Source organism: Anabrus simplex, chromosome 2 (genome assembly GCF_040414725.1).
Source record: "Anabrus simplex isolate iqAnaSimp1 chromosome 2, ASM4041472v1, whole genome shotgun sequence".
NCBI classification, from domain to species: Eukaryota; Metazoa; Arthropoda; class Insecta; order Orthoptera; family Tettigoniidae; genus Anabrus; species Anabrus simplex.
The window spans coordinates 105087784-105105980 of NC_090266.1; the positions used below are offsets into that span (position 1 = coordinate 105087784).

The following is an 18197-nucleotide window of genomic DNA, read 5'->3' on the forward strand; positions in this document are numbered from 1 at the left end:
AGCATTTGTTAGTGCAGCAGAGAGTGCTTGTGGCAGGACATCTACAAGAGTGAAAGAAAAGGAGACACCGTGGTGAAATGAGGAGGTGAGGAAAGTGGTGAAAGAGAAGACAGCCTGGCGAGAATGGAATCGAGATCAAATGGAAGAAAGCAAAAGGAGGTATCTCAACATCTAACAGAGATGTAAGAAGGTGGCATTAGAAGAAAAGAGGAGGAGTTGGCAAGAATTTACACAAAAAAATGAAGTGGATGTAAGTGGCAGTAGAAGGATGCCGTATGGGCTTATAAGAAGTAAGAGGACAGAAAGAGTTATCATAAAGCTAGTGAAAAAAGAAGATTGGGAATTGTTAAAACACCCAGAAGAGATAAAGAGAAGATTGAAGGAGTATTTTGATAAGCTATTGAATGTGAACAACTGTACAGGGGATATAGAAGCAATACAGTGTGAGAACTCAACAATAGAGGGTGATATAACAATGCTGGTGGTGGTGTTAGCAGTACAAAAGATGAAGGTGGGAAAAGCAACAGGGATGGTGTGGAAATGCTAAAGGCTGCTGGACCTGTTGGTAGGCAGTGGTTGGTTGTCCTGATGACTAAAGTGTACGTGGAAACACAAATGTGTACCAGACGACTGGAAAAAAGGGATAATAATACCAGTGTTTAAGAAAGGTTACAAGAACGTTTGTGGTAACTATAGAGGAATTGCACTTATATCGCAGGTAGTTAACATACTGGAAAGGATATTAGAAAGAGGAATGAAAAGAAAGATTGAAGGAGAGTTACAAGAGGAACAATATGACTTCAGAAGTGGAAGATCTCCAGAGGACCCAATCTTTAGCATGAGACAGCTGATGGAAAAGAACTGGAAATATGGGAAGGATCCGGTAATGACTTTCATAGATATAGAAAAGGCATATGATAGTGTCCCTAGAGAGAAGGTTTGGGAAACCATGGTTAAAAAAATACTCGGAAGAGAAATGATACAAATGTTGCAAGCAATGTACTACTACTATGTAAGCAGGGTACTGACCCCAATTGAAAAGACAGAATAATTTAAGAATAAGACTGGACTAAGACAGGGGAGTGTGCTGTCACCTCTTTTTTTATCATCATGGACAAAATTGTAAAGGGAACAAAGGAAGCCTATGGAGAGAAAGAGATGGAGATACTGCTATTTGCAGATGTGATCTGGGGAAAGGACAGCAAAGAAGTGCAACAACTAGATGTACTGAACGAAAAACTTGAGAAGTATGGCATGAAAATCAGTATAGAGAAAAGCAACACTATGGTGATGTCGAGATGGGGAAAGGCAAGGAAAGGGCACTGTGAAAATTGGAAGTCAGAGTCTGAAAGTTGTGGACAGCTTTAAATACCTAGGAAGGGAATTAATGCAAAATGCTAGGGTGGACATGGAGATTAGCAGGAGGGTGCAGCAGGGCAGTGCATTCTACCAAAGTGTAAGAAAAGTACTTTGGAGTAAAGAAGCACCAAGGAAAATAGAGATAATGTACAAAATGTACTATGTACCCATAGTGACTTATGCAGCTAAGACTTGGGCTTTGCCTAGCAGGCAAGAGAGTAGAATTCAAGCCAGTGAGATGAAATTCCTAAGAAGTATGATAGGAAAGACAGAGTGAGAAATGAAAATATTAGGAAGTTGGGATAGGAAAGCTAAACGAGAGAATTGAAAAGAATATACTAAGGTGGTTTGGACATGAAAAGAGGATGGAGGAAAATAGAATTCCAAGACAGATGCCGGAGGCAAAGTGCGAGGGGAAGAGAGCAAGAGAAAGACCTAGAGCAAGGTGGATTGAATCAGTAAAGAGCGGCATAAGAAGATGAAATTTAGCCTGGGACAAGATTGTGGAAGGAACGAGGAAGATGAAGTGCCATAAATACTCTGACCTGGCAGGAGCTGGATAAGGGAAAATTATGATGATGATGATGATAACCACAAAATATAAATTTCATGTTTCCATATTGACAGCTAAACTAATATTCTTTATATCACTATAAGAGTGATATATTGTTGAACAGTATGCACCTTATTCAGTACCTTATAGTTAATATGAATTTAAAAATCTTAAATTTCACATCATCGGTGAAGAGCGGCATACGTGTTCGTGTCTATACATTTTACGTAGTACTGCTCATACATTACATGTTTTTAAATAAGGTTTCATATCACATTTGAGTATCATGGAGTATGTATTTTTTAAAAATATTGTATTTCTGCTTTAGGTTTCAGACAAGCAACACCCTGAACTGCAATCACTTAGGAAACACATCAGGTCATGTTTTGAGGACATCTCTTGCTTCTTAATGCCACATCCAGGATTGAAAGTGGCTACAAACCCTGAATTTGATGGCAAGCTATCAGGTGAGTCTGTTAATGAAACACACAATTAGTGTTCTTTAGTCTGCACCTTACCGTTACACTGATACAGAAATTCAAACTTTTTCTTTGCTCCTTTGAAGGAAAATAGAAATGCTGGTTAATAGAGCAAACGCCTGAAAAGCCATACATCTAATTTTTGATCTGATTTTGATATGCTCTATTGGTGGAAAATATCTAATTCCCTCCATGGGAACTTAGAATTTCCATTTGGAAAATAGTTGATTATTTATAATTCAACGCCGCTGAATCCAAATACGAAAGTAGAAGTGTTGTATCACCCATCGTTCTCCCCGATTTTCATTTTTTTCTTTTTAATAAAACATTGATTCCCTTTGTAATAATACATCGAAATTTGAAATTATTTTTGTTTGTTTGCTCATGAAATAAGATGCAAGTGTTGAAGAGAATAACTGCGAAATATAAAAAAATACACTGGTGAGGAAAAATCCAAACATAAGTTGTGCTAGATTAACGAACGTTGGTAGGTGTGTTTATACATCTGAAGGATGACGATTCACATTTCCCACAAATTGCATTAGCGTGGCGCTAGTAGCAGCCCCACAACGTTGCACATCAGGTTTGGTTAAAATACAGGCTGTACTTTGCAAGACCGTTAGTTACCTGTGAAATTGGACGAAGTGACTGTGAGTGGATCAAGAATGTCTTTATGATGACGAAGAGGCTGGTATCAACAGCTCACTGCGGTTGAACGAGGCCGTATAATAGGGCTACATGAAGGTGGATTTTCCTTCCGCGGTATTGCAGAACAACTTGGCAGGAATGTCTCCACTGTGCATGCATGCTGGCAGCAGTGGTCACGAGAAGGTACGTCACAAAAAGACCGGGCTCCGGACGTCCCCGTGGCACCACCGAGAGGGAGGACCGCCGTTTTCGGCGTATTACTGTGGCGCAGCGCATTGCATCTGCAGCAGCCATTCGAGCGGTGGTTGGCACCACAGTGATGCAACAAACTGTTCGAAATTGGTTACTTGAAGAACAGCTCCAAGCCAGACGCTGCATTCCACTTATCCCAAACCACCGCCGTCTGCGACTTTAGTGGTGTCAAGCGAGAGCTCATTGGAGGATGCAGCAGAGGTCCGGTGTGTTTTCTGCTGTAAGCCGGTTCTGCCTTGGTGCCAGTGATGGCCGTGTGTTGGTTAGGAGGAGGCCAGGCCTGCATTCCACCTTGCTGTGGTGTTGACACACTGGACCTACACTGGGAGTTCTGGTCTGGGGAGAAATTTCCTATAACAGCAGGAGCACTCTCGTGGTTATCCCACGCACCCTGACTGCTAATGTGTATGCCTGTCTGGTGATTCAACCTGTTGTGCTGCCATTCACGAACAGCATTACCGGGGGTGTTTTCCAACAGGATAATGCACGCTCCTATGTCGCTGTTGTAACCCAACGTTCTCTACAGACTGTTGACATATTGTTTTGGCCTGTTCGACACCCCCCCCCCGATCTGTCACCGTTCGAGCACATATGGGACATCATTGGATGACAACTCCAGCATCATCCATGACCAACATTAATTGTCCCTGTATTGACCGACTAAGTGCAACAGGCATGGAACAAGCAAACATGTGGCACCTGTACGACACAATACATGCCTGCATTCAACAGTCAGGAGATTACACTGGTTATTCATGGACCAGCATGGCACATTTGCAATGGCTTTTCTCACACAGATATTAAAATGTAGTCTTGTACCTTTAATCAATTAAATATCTTACCTCGAGAAATATATTGCCAAAATTTCCGTACTCTACATTCCTTATTTCATGGTGTTTGGATTTTTTTTCCCCGCCAGTCTATATAGGACCGATTTTGACTGTTCAATGAAGAAATTTCATGCAAAAAAAAAAACAGAAAAGAAAAATAACCACATTTCTACCCACATTTTGAAAATTTCTTTCTTGAAAGTACATTTTCAAGGTCATATTGCATCCCATGCGCTGATAACACTTCCAGAATTTCTTAATAAATTCCTTGTAGTTGTCAGCTATCACATTTCCAAAAAAATTACAACATACTTCTCCAGAAGCTAACCTTCAGTATTTCTCTCTTTCTTTTAGCAAATCCACATAGTTGTCATTATGAATATTCTCACAGATTTGCGGCCCAATAAATATGCCTTCTTTTAACTGACTATCGCTGAGTTCAGGATTTTTTTTTTTTTTCCTCAAGTACCCAAAACCCTCGCCATGTTCAACCAAAGCCTTCACAAAATTTTTCATTAGCCCTAACTTTTTATGCAACGGTGGTAACAAAATCTTTTCTTTCTCAAGTAGAGGGTGATTCTTAACACTTTCCTCTCCAGGAATTAAGTTTTTTTGTGTGGGCCAATCCACACTGTGTAATGTTTATCTTTTGCCTGGCTGTCCCATTTGCAAAGAAGGCAGCAAAATTTGGTAAACCCAGACTGTATGCCTAAAAACTATACCAATCATTTTGAGGTCTTTGCAACTCGGCCAACCATATATTTAATAATTTATCACTTTTAATATAGTATCCATATTTTCATTTTCCCTTCATGGTGATGGAATAGGCAAGGGTTACTGATGTGCATAGATTCCCATTATGCAACAACACTCCTTTTAAACCATTCTTAAATGAATCTAAAAATAATCTCCACTTGTTCGGGTTGTGGCTCTTTCCTAGTTCTTGCAGAGAAGGCCTTCTACATCATTGCAGCAAGTTAGTTCATCATTAAGGGCCTTATTTTTTGGTGAAATAAAACAGTTTATTTCGGCATTAAAACTGACACTATTTTGGTAGATATTTCGTGAAATAAATTGTCATACTAATCTATGTGTCATGTGAAATCTTCCTTATAGTATGGGGTTTTAAAGAGAACTCTTATAATGTATCCTTGTTATTAAATCTTAGAACAACCAAATATACAAAATGTTATAGAAATAAATATCTAAATCACTGATACCTTGAAATGAAGTTAGGTGATCTGCCCTGTAATATGAATTTTTAGCCTACATGTTCAATTACTTGTCTCTAAAGTACAAACTAAGCATGTTTCCAACATTATCAGGATGCAGAGTTGTGCGACAGTCAGAAAGTATCTTTGTGTAAGCAGAGAAGTCCCTTTCACTGACCACATTAGACGTCTGAAACTATAATGCTTGCAAATACTTTGAAAGCAAATTCACTGGGGTCTTCTATCAAACCTCTTGAAACTTAATTAATAATGTCTTCTTTCTTCTCCTCTTATACGGCATTTTGCTAAGCCATATAGCCCTGGAAGATGTTCATGGATATGCTGGTACTTCCTGGCCAGAGATGAGTAGCTCAGACGGTTGAGGCACTGGGTTTCTGAGCCCAAGTTGGCAGGTTTGATCCTGGCTTAGTCCGGTTGTATTTGATGGTGCTCAAATACATCAGCCCTATGTCACTAGTTTTACGGGCACATGAAAGAACTCCTGCGGGACAACATTCCAGCATCTCCAAAAAACGTAAAAGTAGTTAGTGAAACGTAAAAACAATAGCATTACTACTGAACCAGGCAATTTATTTACAGTAGGCCTACTAATACCGTCATATTTTACAGTAAAGATAGTATGCTGCTTCTTTCTTCGTTATGCCCATTCGAAGAGCGTGTTTGAACTCGTTTGTCGGCCTGATAGTTTTTGCCTTCTTATCCTCCCAAAATCTCTTCATGAATGCACTCTGTTGCATCTTCCATTCTGTGGACCACTTCCCACCAGTTTTCTTTTTAGGTTTCTCCATGAATTTGTGCCTGGCTATTATTATTATACTAAAGGCTCCATCCAGGAAGAGACAGGCATCCACATCTTTCAACAGTTGTGCATATGTTGATACTCGCACCTTTGAGTTTCGACTCTAGTCAGTGTCTTCAATAGTAAGCGATATCATGACATTTTTCAGTATCCATAACTGGGCTACACAATAATATGACCACGCTAATCAACTCCACATGATTTATGTTCCTGATCCATACATAAGCTATCATGCGACATATATTCACTACCCTTCACTGTATAACTTAACATAGAGCAAATTTTCTTGACTTCTGAATGCAATGCGAAATACAAACACAAACATGCTTTCTGGTTATTCAGCAATATCAATGAAAACCAGAGAGCAAAATTGAACTTTCCTGAGGAAAACAGCTTGCTTCCCAAAGGTATAATTTACATTGTTAAGTTCAGGACTGCAAGACCATTTCTCGTTTTTGCACAACTTTCTCTGACTGGCCTCCATTGGCGAGGACTCCAATCTGTGTTGAAGATTGCATTCCTTTCTCAAGGGATGACAGAGAACATTTTCAGGGCTAGGAAAAATATGATCGTACTTAGCAGTAATAGTGAAAATTTGTGATGCGATAAGCGAGTTATTTTTATATAGATTTAATATGATGTGAATTGGTACTTTGAATTTACAGCATGCTAAGCGAGAAATCGTCTTGGTGAGGAAATCCATAACAAGATTTTGCTGCATTATCTTGTGTCTGGTTAAATTTCGGAAAGGCTGTTCCCGTGTAAATTTATAGCGAAAAGATTATTATTATTATTATTATTATTTTAATGGTCTTGAAATATGTTTTCATTATGCATATAAGGTTAAATTGTTAGATGACGCAATTTGAATAAGTAAACTGAAATGTTTACCACAGAAGCCACTGGAGTGATTCTAGTCCAATTTTTCAGAATTGAATTGAACGTACGGATTCACGTTGTCTTGGAATTGGAAGATAACTAACGAGTAAGCCGTAGTATGGAGATATGTGGAAACTCAAGTTTTGAATAAACTGATTGCCGTTTCATACCGATTTGAATGTGTGTGGGGGGTTTTCTCCCCCATCTTTTATGACAAATCGAAAATGTCAGTCTAAGGAATGCGCTTCTTCAATAACAAACGGAAAGGGCCACTGCCGCGCTCAGTCTGAACTCTACCATTGAGGAGTTTGTTAGTAAATATTTGTCATGAGGAAAGTTGAGTTACACGGATTCATTCAAGCTAAAAGTGGTTAAATTCATGGTAGAAAATGGCAACAGAGCATCAGACTGTGAGTTGGCAAGTTCTCAGGTGTTACGGAAGCATTACTGAAATGGGTGAGAGAGATTTGGAACAACATTTGCAGTGTTTTCCATGAAATGTTACAACTAAAACCATGGGAAATTTTGCAATCCCATGATATTCTGGCAAACTTATTTAAAGCAAGTCATGGGTGGGTGACTCTGTTTATACGGCGTGATAACCTGTCAGTGCGCCAGGAAAATGATGTGACTGGATACGTTCCACGTTGCAGGGAAGATATGGTACACTACTCCAAAAGCAGGCTTTACTTGTGCTGGAAGCTTTAGAGGCCACCTTGTTGATGCTGTGAAGCAAGAGCTTGGAACTAACAAAGCCGACCTTGCTGAGATTCCAGGTAGTCCAACATAGTCTTGCATTGTTTGGATGTGTCCACGAACAAGCCATTTAAAGATTATTTGTGGCTAAAGTATTCCAACTGGAATACGAACAAGCCATTTAAAGATTATTTGTGGCTAAAGTATTCCAACTGGAATACCCCCATGAATACCGTTATACGCCCAATGGTAAGCTGTCTGTCGCAACAGCTGATCTCCCAAGTTAAAAAAAAAAAAGTAAACAATTTACCCCCTCTGCAAATGATAGACCTACAGTGTTGGTAAATTATGAACAAAATATGAACAATAAATGTCTCCGTGTAGAGTTTGTCCTTCTTTGTGTTTCCTAAGTTTGTAAAGATGTTAAAATCTTTTGAGTGTATCCCGTAAAATATTTTCTTTCACGCAGTATGCATTATCGTGTTAAACATAAGTGTTCATTACTTTTGTGTGGTACTGATAACACCGTATTAGTAACAGTGACGATCGTAAATTCATTACGCATTGCCAGCAACTAGTAAAAAAAAAACAACAACACGGTAGTTTACCTTATCTCCACAATGCACCAAGATAAGGGAGTGAATCAAGATGGCAAACCAGTTATGATTGACCCGACCAAAGGAGACCAAAGATACTCTTGACCAAATAGTTTCAGAGTCAGATCGTGCGCAAGGAAAACAATGGCCACTCTGCATTTTTTATGACTTGATCGACATTGGAGGAGTTAACTCGCTTATTTTGAACAGGGTCTTGAGTTCTGGCAAAGAACAAACCATTACAAGAACATCCTTTTTGAATCAGTTGTATCAGCAGTTGGTGTTTCCATGGCTAGAACAGCTTTTGACAATTGAAAATCTTCCGAGGGAGCTAAGAAGTATGGTCTTCAGTATTCTCGGCCAAAAAGAAGCAGCAGGTCCATTTCTTCCTATGGTGGATAGAAATAGAACAGCTTATGAGATATGCCCAACTAAAAAGTGAAGAGTGACAGCCAACTACTGCAGCAAGTGCGACACTGTGTTCTGCGCGGAGCAGCGCGGGGAAGTCTGCAAAAACTGCAGCGCCTGAATCAACTGCAGCGTCATCAAGACATCACGTCATTACAAGTAAGATTTTTCTGAGCTAATAACAAGACCTTTTGATCATTAGCCCTCTGTTCTAACATACAATTCATTAAAAAAAATAGCCATTTCAATTTTTCTAAATTTCAGACTGATGAATGTAGAATGTTTGACATTGTACCTTAATAAACTCCTATATTAAATGTATTTTCAGCTCTTAAAATTATGTAAAATTAAAATATATTCCTTAAGTTTTGATTTTTCATTTCCATCGTACCAACAAAAAATTTTTTCTCAAGATCATAAAAAATACATCATACCAGTTATATAAGTTTTAAGTATCATACCATTCCAGGGTTAATTACACACTCCTTTTGTCATGATGATATGAAAGTTAGCTGGTCAAAACGGCACGTAATGTGAAAAGCGATACCATTACAGTCTGCTCCCAGTCTGAATTTGTCATACTCAATGATGGACCACTAGATTCCATCACGGCCTTTGCTGTTTTATTGAAATTGCTGTTTATTTTAACTATGTTTTTAACTATGCTTCTGTGTCTGGCCAGTCCAGTCTGCTACGGTAACAGACTAGACCATACAGCCAGCGACTCTGCACTCAGTGTTGGTCGGCAAGGAATACTTCTAACCCCTAAGAGGACCAATGGCTTGGAGCAGATGTGTTTTGTTAGATGAAGTGATGGTCCCCTCAGGGTAGGAAATGATACTGGAACTCATCAACCAGCGTCTGTCCCCCAAGTTAGGGTGGCTGCACAAGGCGTCTGTACACTATGTTAGGAGCGACCTCATCACCTGCAGGCAGCAATAATAAAATGGCTTTAGGAGTCGTGAACCCATCATAATAAAAACTTAAAATGAGTGCAAATATGGTCTAGCTTCGGAAAATTCTAGGGCTTCTCCTGTAAGCAACACACAGTTCCTCAAGTCCTTGGGGAACGGTGAGTTGTGGACAACCAGTATCACAATATATCTGAATCAGGACAGTCAACATCCTAACCCTGACGGACAAGACTGAAGAGCTGATACAGTTCATGAAAGAGAAGTATATAGCCAACGTTGATGTTAGTGAAACAAAATGGAGAGGAAGGGGGGGGGGGGAGGATACAGGCTGTTTTATAGTGGAAGACTGGATGCAGCCAATGGAGTAGGAATGATCATTAGAAAGAATATCCTGGAATTTGTGGAGGAGTGAAGAAGATCACAGACAGAATGATTATAGCAAGGATACAGTTTGAGACAGGAACAAAAGATCTGTTCCAAGTATATGCTCCACAAACTGGAAATAAAGAAGATAATTTAGAACAATTCATTCCTTGAAGAAATGGAGAAATTCATTGAAGTCAAGGAAGTAATTATAGTGGGAAGAGAAGAGATTCTGTGGCCATATGGAAATGGCAGCAAGAATCAAGGAGGAGATATGTTAATGGACCTGTGCCAGAGGAACCAACTAATAATAGGAAACACATGGTTCAGGAAGAAAGTTAGCCAGAAGATTACCAGGTGTGGATGGGGAGACAGAAGTACGAAAACGATTAATTACATATTAGTGGAGAAAGGATATCAGAAAGATTTTTTGGATGTTGCAGCTATTCCTGAGGAAGCCTTTGGGGGTCACCATAGAGCAGTGATAGCAAAGTTGGAAGTAGGCAAGGTCGAAAAACTATAAGAAAACAAGAGAAAGAAATATTAGGGTCTGGAAATTGAAGGAAAAGGACATTCAAGAAGGGTTTAGGAAAGAACTACAAAACTGATACCAAGGACAGATATTAGTAATGTTGAACGGGAATGGAATAATTTTAAGAGTGCATTTGTAAAGTGTGCAGAGAAAACATGTCGCAGAACATCTGGAAAGGTAAGGGAGAAAGAGATAATGGTGGAATGATCAGAGTGAAAGATAAAGGCAAAGAAGAAAACTTGGAAGGAATGGAGAACACACAAGACTGAAGAGAGTAGAGCAACATGCATGGAAACGAAATGAGTTAGCAAAAAAGTAGTAGCCAAAGAAAAGTTGGGAAGCATTCAATCAGGGATTCAAGGAAGATTTGAACTGTGGGAAAAATAATTATTTGGAGTTATAAGAAATTGTAGGAATGAAACTGTTAATACAGGGTTTGTGAAGAATAAAGGTGTAATACTGACAAAACCAGAAGAAATAATGAACAGATGGAAAGAATCTTTCTATGAACTGCTAAACATGAGAAACCAGACTTGTGGAGAAGGTGCCCAGGCAGCTGGAATAGAAGTAACAGAGAAGGAATCGACATCACGACAGAGATGAGATGGGCAGTTAAAAATGATTGGGGGGGAATAGATGAAGTTGCTATAGAGATAGTCAAGGCTGCAGGACCAGTAAGATTCTAGTGGACTAATACAGTACTCAAAGGGTGTATGGAGAGAGAGAGAGAGAGAGAGAGAGAGAGAGAGAGAGAGAAGTGCCTAAGGATTGGAAAAAGAGGTTTATAATACAGATATTCAAGGTAACTTACAAGGAATCACAATAGTCTTCCATGTTGTCAAGATAATGCAAAGGATATGGATATTGGAAAGAAAAATGAGAGAAAAATGGAAAGTCGGTTAGAAGAGGAACAGTTTAGATTCAGAAGTGGAAGGTTAACAGTGGAACCTATTATCATTCTGAGACAGATCATGGATAAAGAGGTGGGAATATGGGAGGCACATACCGTATTTCCTCACTTATTGGACCCCCTTTTCCCTGCTTTCATAGCTGCAAAACAAAAAGTGTTGTGGAGGCATTCAATATCCCATTTTGTTCATGATTTTCGAGGATAAAGAATGATAAATTGTACAAATTTACGATTGCCTTCTGAGTCCTAATGCTTTGTTGGAAGGCAGTATTCCTAAATTTCATAAATAAAGAAAACAATACATGGTGAACCCATGACTTTTAGGCCTACATATACTGTAAATATAATTAGTTTTATTTGCTCTTATGTCATGTCATTTGTTTCATCTCATTAACTCCTTTGATGAGATTGATGTCAGGAAGGGCAACCAGTCATAAGATCTCGCTATGAAGATTCATCTCATTTCATACTTGACCCCATAGAGAAAAGGGATAAGGGTTGGACATACAGTTTCATTTCTTGTATTATGCATTATTAATGCAAAAGAACTTAATGGCTGGTCATTTGTCTCTGTCAGTTGAGCAGTAGGCTTATCACACAGTAAACCCAATCACTGCTGTCATTAGAACTTATCATCTTGTGCCACCAACTTCCTGTGTACTGGCGTTATCGTCCCAAATGATGTCATCTTCACTGCTATCGAGAGCAGGAATTCCTGGAATATAGGAAAATATAGGTTCTGACATCACTATAGGCATTACAGGACCACTGTTTTCAACATTGTATGTACATGAAACGTGTAAATACAACTTTAAGTTCTCTTCAGGAAAAAAATAGGTTTTTGTCTAAATTCAAGGTATGCTGATGATTTACCATGCTAAATTTTACTGTCAGTGTACCGGTCTGAGCTCTTGTTATAATGTTGTACTATGTATGATTTGGTTTTAAGTGGTCCACCCATTCATTACAAACACATCTGAATAAAACTATCCTAGATTTTTATTTTGGTACTAGTTTCGACCTTTTTGATCATCAGCAGTCACGATCATTGGTACATAAAGACATTAAACACTGAATATAGAAAACTCCTCACTGGATCTCTTACATCTCAATGCTTCCCCTTCATCACCCCTCCCATACCCGGCTCTGTCATATACTCCAAGCTCGACCGAGTAACCAGTTGACAGGATCCGTTGTGTGGTGAATGTTCCCTTGAAGCTACTGGTGAAGAGGGGATGGGGGGGGAGATTTACATTATATTTTCTCCTCCCCTGCTTCTTTCTTTGCTCTTCTTTTCATTAATCAGTTAATAGGATTCTTTTCATTTCTTTTCCAGACATTGTTTCTGGTTTCAAATACACGATCCGTTGACAACCAACTCAACAGTTTTATTGGTCTGTAAGGATCTATTTTATGGATGTCCCCCTCATTCATGGTCATTCATCTCAGTTTTGGTGACTACCACAAATTACAAGCTTCAATCAAGGACAGGTGTTGCACGTACCGATGTTAAATCAAGACTGTTATAGTTTGCAATTATGACTGGCTCTCTGATTGTCACTGTCAAGATCACTCCGCAGACTTATTTTGAGTGTTTTTATGTGTGTTTATTTTATCTAGGGTTCATGTTTTAGACGGATTCAGGTGTTTAATGTTTTTATGTACCAATGATCGTGACTGCTGATGATGACCAAAAAGATCAAAGTTACTACCAAAATAAAAAGTGAGGATATAACTGATACTAAGATATAGTTGTATTCACACGTGTTTGTATTGAATAGGCAGACTGCTTAAAACCAAATCATATGTAATTGTGTCAGTACGGATCAAAAATGAAACTTACAGCATATCATAATGTTGTACTATTCAAAAGCTATACTGGCAGTAATGCATCATCTCTTTGCTGTTACATAAATACCTCTTGAATAATAGTTTCAATGGTTGACAGTATGTCCCCAGGTCTTGTAAAAATGTTGTCTGAAAATGTTTTGCATAATAGCCACACCTCCTATTTTGGAATAAAAAGTGCAGCCAATATGCAAATGAATACAGTACTCCAATTCAGGGATTTAACCCATTACCATGCAAGGACAGAAATTTCCATCATGGGTCTTCGGTCCGCATTTATACAATGGTGGAAATATCCTTCATGCTGCGGAAGTTCTTCTTCATGCTTGCCGTGGATACGTATTGTCTTTCAATAAAGTTCGCAGTGTACCTTCAGTATGTCTATAGTTGTATGCTTCTATTCCCACATGTTCACAGACTGCTTGATACTTATTTCATTATCAAATAAGTTACGAATGTTGGTCATGTCATTTGGCACAAGAACGTAAACAAAACATCATGGCTAACTAGTACGATTTTGAACGTGATGAAATAGTACGTTTGTTAGAGGACAGTGACTAACAGCAACACTTTCTGAGCTAAGTGATGGTGAATTGCCTTCAGCAAATGTTGGTGAAAGTTCTTCAAATGAAGTAGAGAGTGATATTAGAGAATTTGCGTCAGTTGGTAATCCAAAAGTGGATCTGGTCATTGACAGACAATCTGACGAAAAATATATCCTGCACTACAAATGGTGAACTGAATGGTTTTGCAAGACGAAGACTGGGTGAGAATCCAGGTAAGTTTGATGTTTTGGGTGAGCTACCTCAAGATTTCTGGGAACTTGTTAACAAATGAAACAAGTGCTTATGCTAGTAAGGTACTTAAGGAAATCTATAATAACCTAATAAAATCAAAACTTATGAAGAAAAATGGTTTCTTGTTACAGATCATGTGCTTATGTGTTTTTGTGTACTTTGATGTCCCAGACTAAAAAGCCTTCAGTTCAAGAAAACTGGACCATGAGGCAGGTTCAACAAACGCCAATTTTTTCTGAGGTGATGCCTCATAGACAATTCAAAGTATATCTAGATTGTTACATTTTGCTCCAGATTCTCCACAGAACACCAGTGATAAACTCAGGAAAGTCAGGCCAGTATTACAGCTATTGTTGGACAGATTTCAAAGAGTGTATGTCCCCGGGAAAAAATCAATGAAAGTCTAATGAAGTTTCGAGACCGGTTGTCTTTGTTCGTTGTTCACTTCAATCCTTCAAATCGAGCATGTTTTGGCATTAAATTCTATAAAGTTTGTTGTTCTGAAATTGGCTATTGCTGGAATTTCAAGAAGTTTTTACAATAAATAACATTAACAACTCAAGCTGGTTCAACGTTCATTGTACGTCCAATGGACTACACTCGTTCAGCCGGTTCGATGTACAACAAATGGCCGGTGCAGGCGGATGTTAGAACGCCTATTACACACGCATCACTGCAGTTTTCAGGGATCTTTCTTCACCTTATGAATCGAGAAGTTGTGTACTTTCATGCCATCTCTCTTTCATAATAACTACAATTGATCGATATATGTAGATTTTTACTCTTATCGATCAGGAATAGAACATGAAATGCACTCTGTTGACTTTCAGGGAAGTTGCTTTAGAAGGTAGAAGGTATGCGCACCATAACTGGCATGCTTCAAACTACTTCAACTCTGGTTACCAGTGCTCAGTAACATACAACCTCCACACATCAGAAGACAGAAGGCCCTCTACAAGCTTTGGGTGAGGATGCTGTTGAATGAAACACTCCCTGTTCATGAGGATGTTGAACAGCAAAGAACCACGCATCCAGGTAAGGTACGAAGTGGACAGTGTAGCACAATGTGTTTTGTTGTTTGCTGGACTTCTCCGCAGTCACAGAAAGGGGACATTGACCATCCCCAACTGTATAGAGTAGCAGCAGTTCTTCCCACTCCACGTCTTAAACGGTCACCAGGTACGGCAGGGCAGATTGAATCCTGCAGGTTTTAAGGAGGGATTATTAATTTTCACTATGCTACGAGGGAGAGATGTCCATTCTGTTAACCAAATGACGTTGGGATTGCAGTAGCTAGTTTCTAACTTCACAACAGTCTTCCAGGCAGGTTATTTGCTGTCCAACATCCTCCATGAATAGGGAATGCTTCATTCAACAACATCCTAGATCAAAGGTTGTAGAGGGCCTTCTGTCTTCTGATGTTTGGAGGGTGTATTGAGCCATATCACTATACGCCTCAATATATTTATCGGAACACTGTGGTGTAATTTTATTTTATATATCGAGTCATAGTAGACAAAGGCACGAAGCCTGGATCGCCGTGGCATAGGCCTGGTAGACCCCGTATCGAACTGGTAGGAATGGACTCCTTCAGTTTGAATTGAGCCGCTACCTGTGAATTCAGTCGTGCAGACCCCTATTCTAGCATCGAATCCAACCACCACCAGGCTGGTGAGGAGAATATTTGAACGTGGGGAACCACACAACAGTTGCTTCAGGCTGACAGAATTCACCATCCCAGGGCTGGGATCATTAGAATATAAATTGATATTTCTGCCACTGAGCTAGACCCCACAGGTACGACTACATGCGTTATTGAATATAGAATTATCAAGGCCCAGGAGCCAATAATAGTCAGTACTTGTGTTAAATTGAAAACAATGCGCAGTTGGGAGAGAGGCCATTGACTCGAAATCGACAGTTACAAAGAATGGCACAGTGTTTGTCAGGGAGTCACCTTGCTAGTGATATCACCCCCAAGGCTATAAAAGCTGGCCCGGACAAGGGAGCTTGCTCATTCTACTCGTTCTCTTAATTGCATTTTCGTGGAAGTGAGTTGAACGTTGTGTTGCTTAGACTTTGTCATTCGTTCTTTGTGACTGTTATTTTGAAGTTAGCTGAACGCCGTGTATAAAGACTTGTTCATTATTATCACTGTGAGATATTCAGAAATGAGAGACCGTGAGTTCTGTATTGTTTTATTAATGGTTATTATGCCAAGTGCGGCCTGGCGTTATGTGAAAATTTCACTTAATACATTTAATGTCTTTAGTTCATAAGACTAGCATCTGGTAACTGTGAGTGTGCTCACGAGAAATAATATCGCTATCTAGCAGTATAAACATTCATCCACGTCTGCGATTCGTGAAATAATGTGTGCATTCTGCATATTTCTTACCGCTAAGAAGGACTGATATCAACCGGGCTAGTTCCCTTAAATTAATGACACACAAGGTGGACTACCATTTGTGAGTAGGCTACGCAAATTACAGTCTATCCTTAAGATCGAGATCTGGTGTACATGCACGCCAAGCAGTGAAGCAAAATAATGTCCTAACAGTTAGCACCATTGCAGGAGTTTCCAGCATCAAGAAGAAGGCAACCATGGCATCTCCAGGAGTCCAGATAAGAACCTTTTAGCTTGTGATCTGTGCAGTGATGATGGGCTAGGTGACAAATGACATAACGGTCATGTGATTCGTCGCTGGTGGAGATAGCTGCAAAGTTCCTATGTTTTACATGCATGCATAGTATAATAACAGTGTACTAGTATTGGGATTTTTGTTAGTTAGCAATTGATTTCACGTAAGCTGGAGTGGCACTTGTTTGTTGAATTTAGAGTAAATGCGTTCAGGGCTGTAATTGCATGTCCAAGCCCCGAGACAAGTGTATATATTTAATTAGATTGGGATAAAGGGTAAATTTAGGTCAGGTATAGGTGCGTGTTTCTTTGTGTCATTTAGTGTATTTTATTCCCATGTATCTTTGATTTGATAGAGATATTGGGTAGAATCTTTGCAGTATTTAACTGGGCTACACGCCATCAATGTTGCATGATATTTAGAACAGGATGTATTCTATGCACGACACATGAGCGTTTCAGCTGTAACGAGTTTTGCGACAGAGTTTCATTCATCGTTGAAATTAGAGCAGGATCTTCCATTTTCGGGGAAGGCAATTTCAAGAAATGCTAGGGTATCTAACTCATGTTGTGTTATATGAAAGGCTGGAAAGGCCATGCGATATTGTTTGGGCGAAATATATGTGAGATAGGCGAGTAAGCCACGTGATATTGACTGGGAGCGCTGCGCTTAATGTGATAAGAAGACAGCCAGTGAATTAGCTTGAGTATGCTTTTGACTGTGCGAAGAAATTGTAAGAAAGCATTTGTGCCTCGTTGTTGAGATGAAGTCGGCCTTGGTCCCGACTTATTTGTTAAGCTCCCGGTCAGGTAGTCTGTTGTCAGCTGTGTGCTGCTGGCCCATTGAGAAAGAGAAAGTGGTTACGAGCATGCCCGCTAGTCTCCTGCAATTACCACATTCCTGCCCCCAGTATTTGTATGTTTTTGTCTTACAGCTGATTGTCTAAGCCACGCGGAGAGAAACGTCAAAGTGGTGTCTTATCGAGACACAAACCTACGGAACCTGTACATGTCAAGATCGAATCCCGACATCTCCATATTTCTCAGTGTATCTCTGTATATGTATTTTATTTCAGGTGATTTCATGTGTGTGCATTGTACTGTTTATTTTTGTCTTGTGTTTCTTTTGTTGGTTTTCTTTGTGTTAAGTACAAAGTATAATTGTGTTGTGTTGTGTATGGGGATCGTTAGCCCGCACGGCTAACTGGAGGGAAGCAGGTTTTGTCCTGGTCCACTTGCAAATGGGAATGCGCCCACTATTACAATCTGTGTTATTTTGGAAGGGAAAATTAGGGACAGCCCTGAACAAGTGTGTTATTTCTTTGTATCCGAATTTTCCGGAATGTAAATATGTTATTAATGCCTGTTGCTCATGGTAAAATTTTCTGTCAAATTGATTGTACAATAATTTAATTTTATAAAATTTCTGTTGCTCACAGTCAAATTCAAGTTTTATAAAAC

The 18197-nt window shown here is 39.4% G+C and overlaps 1 protein-coding gene across 2 annotated transcripts in view; it reads left to right on the forward strand.

The window, feature by feature from the left end:
• The window catches only part of atl (atlastin GTPase), a 412469-nt gene that overhangs the window by 281466 nt on the left and 112806 nt on the right, over window positions 1–18197 (forward strand). For both annotated transcript variants that reach the window (XM_067140332.2, XM_067140333.2), the window contains exon 7: window positions 2241–2379. In XM_067140332.2, the coding sequence (XP_066996433.1) occupies window positions 2241–2379 (139 nt within the window). The remainder of the gene's footprint in view (window positions 1–2240; window positions 2380–18197) is intronic.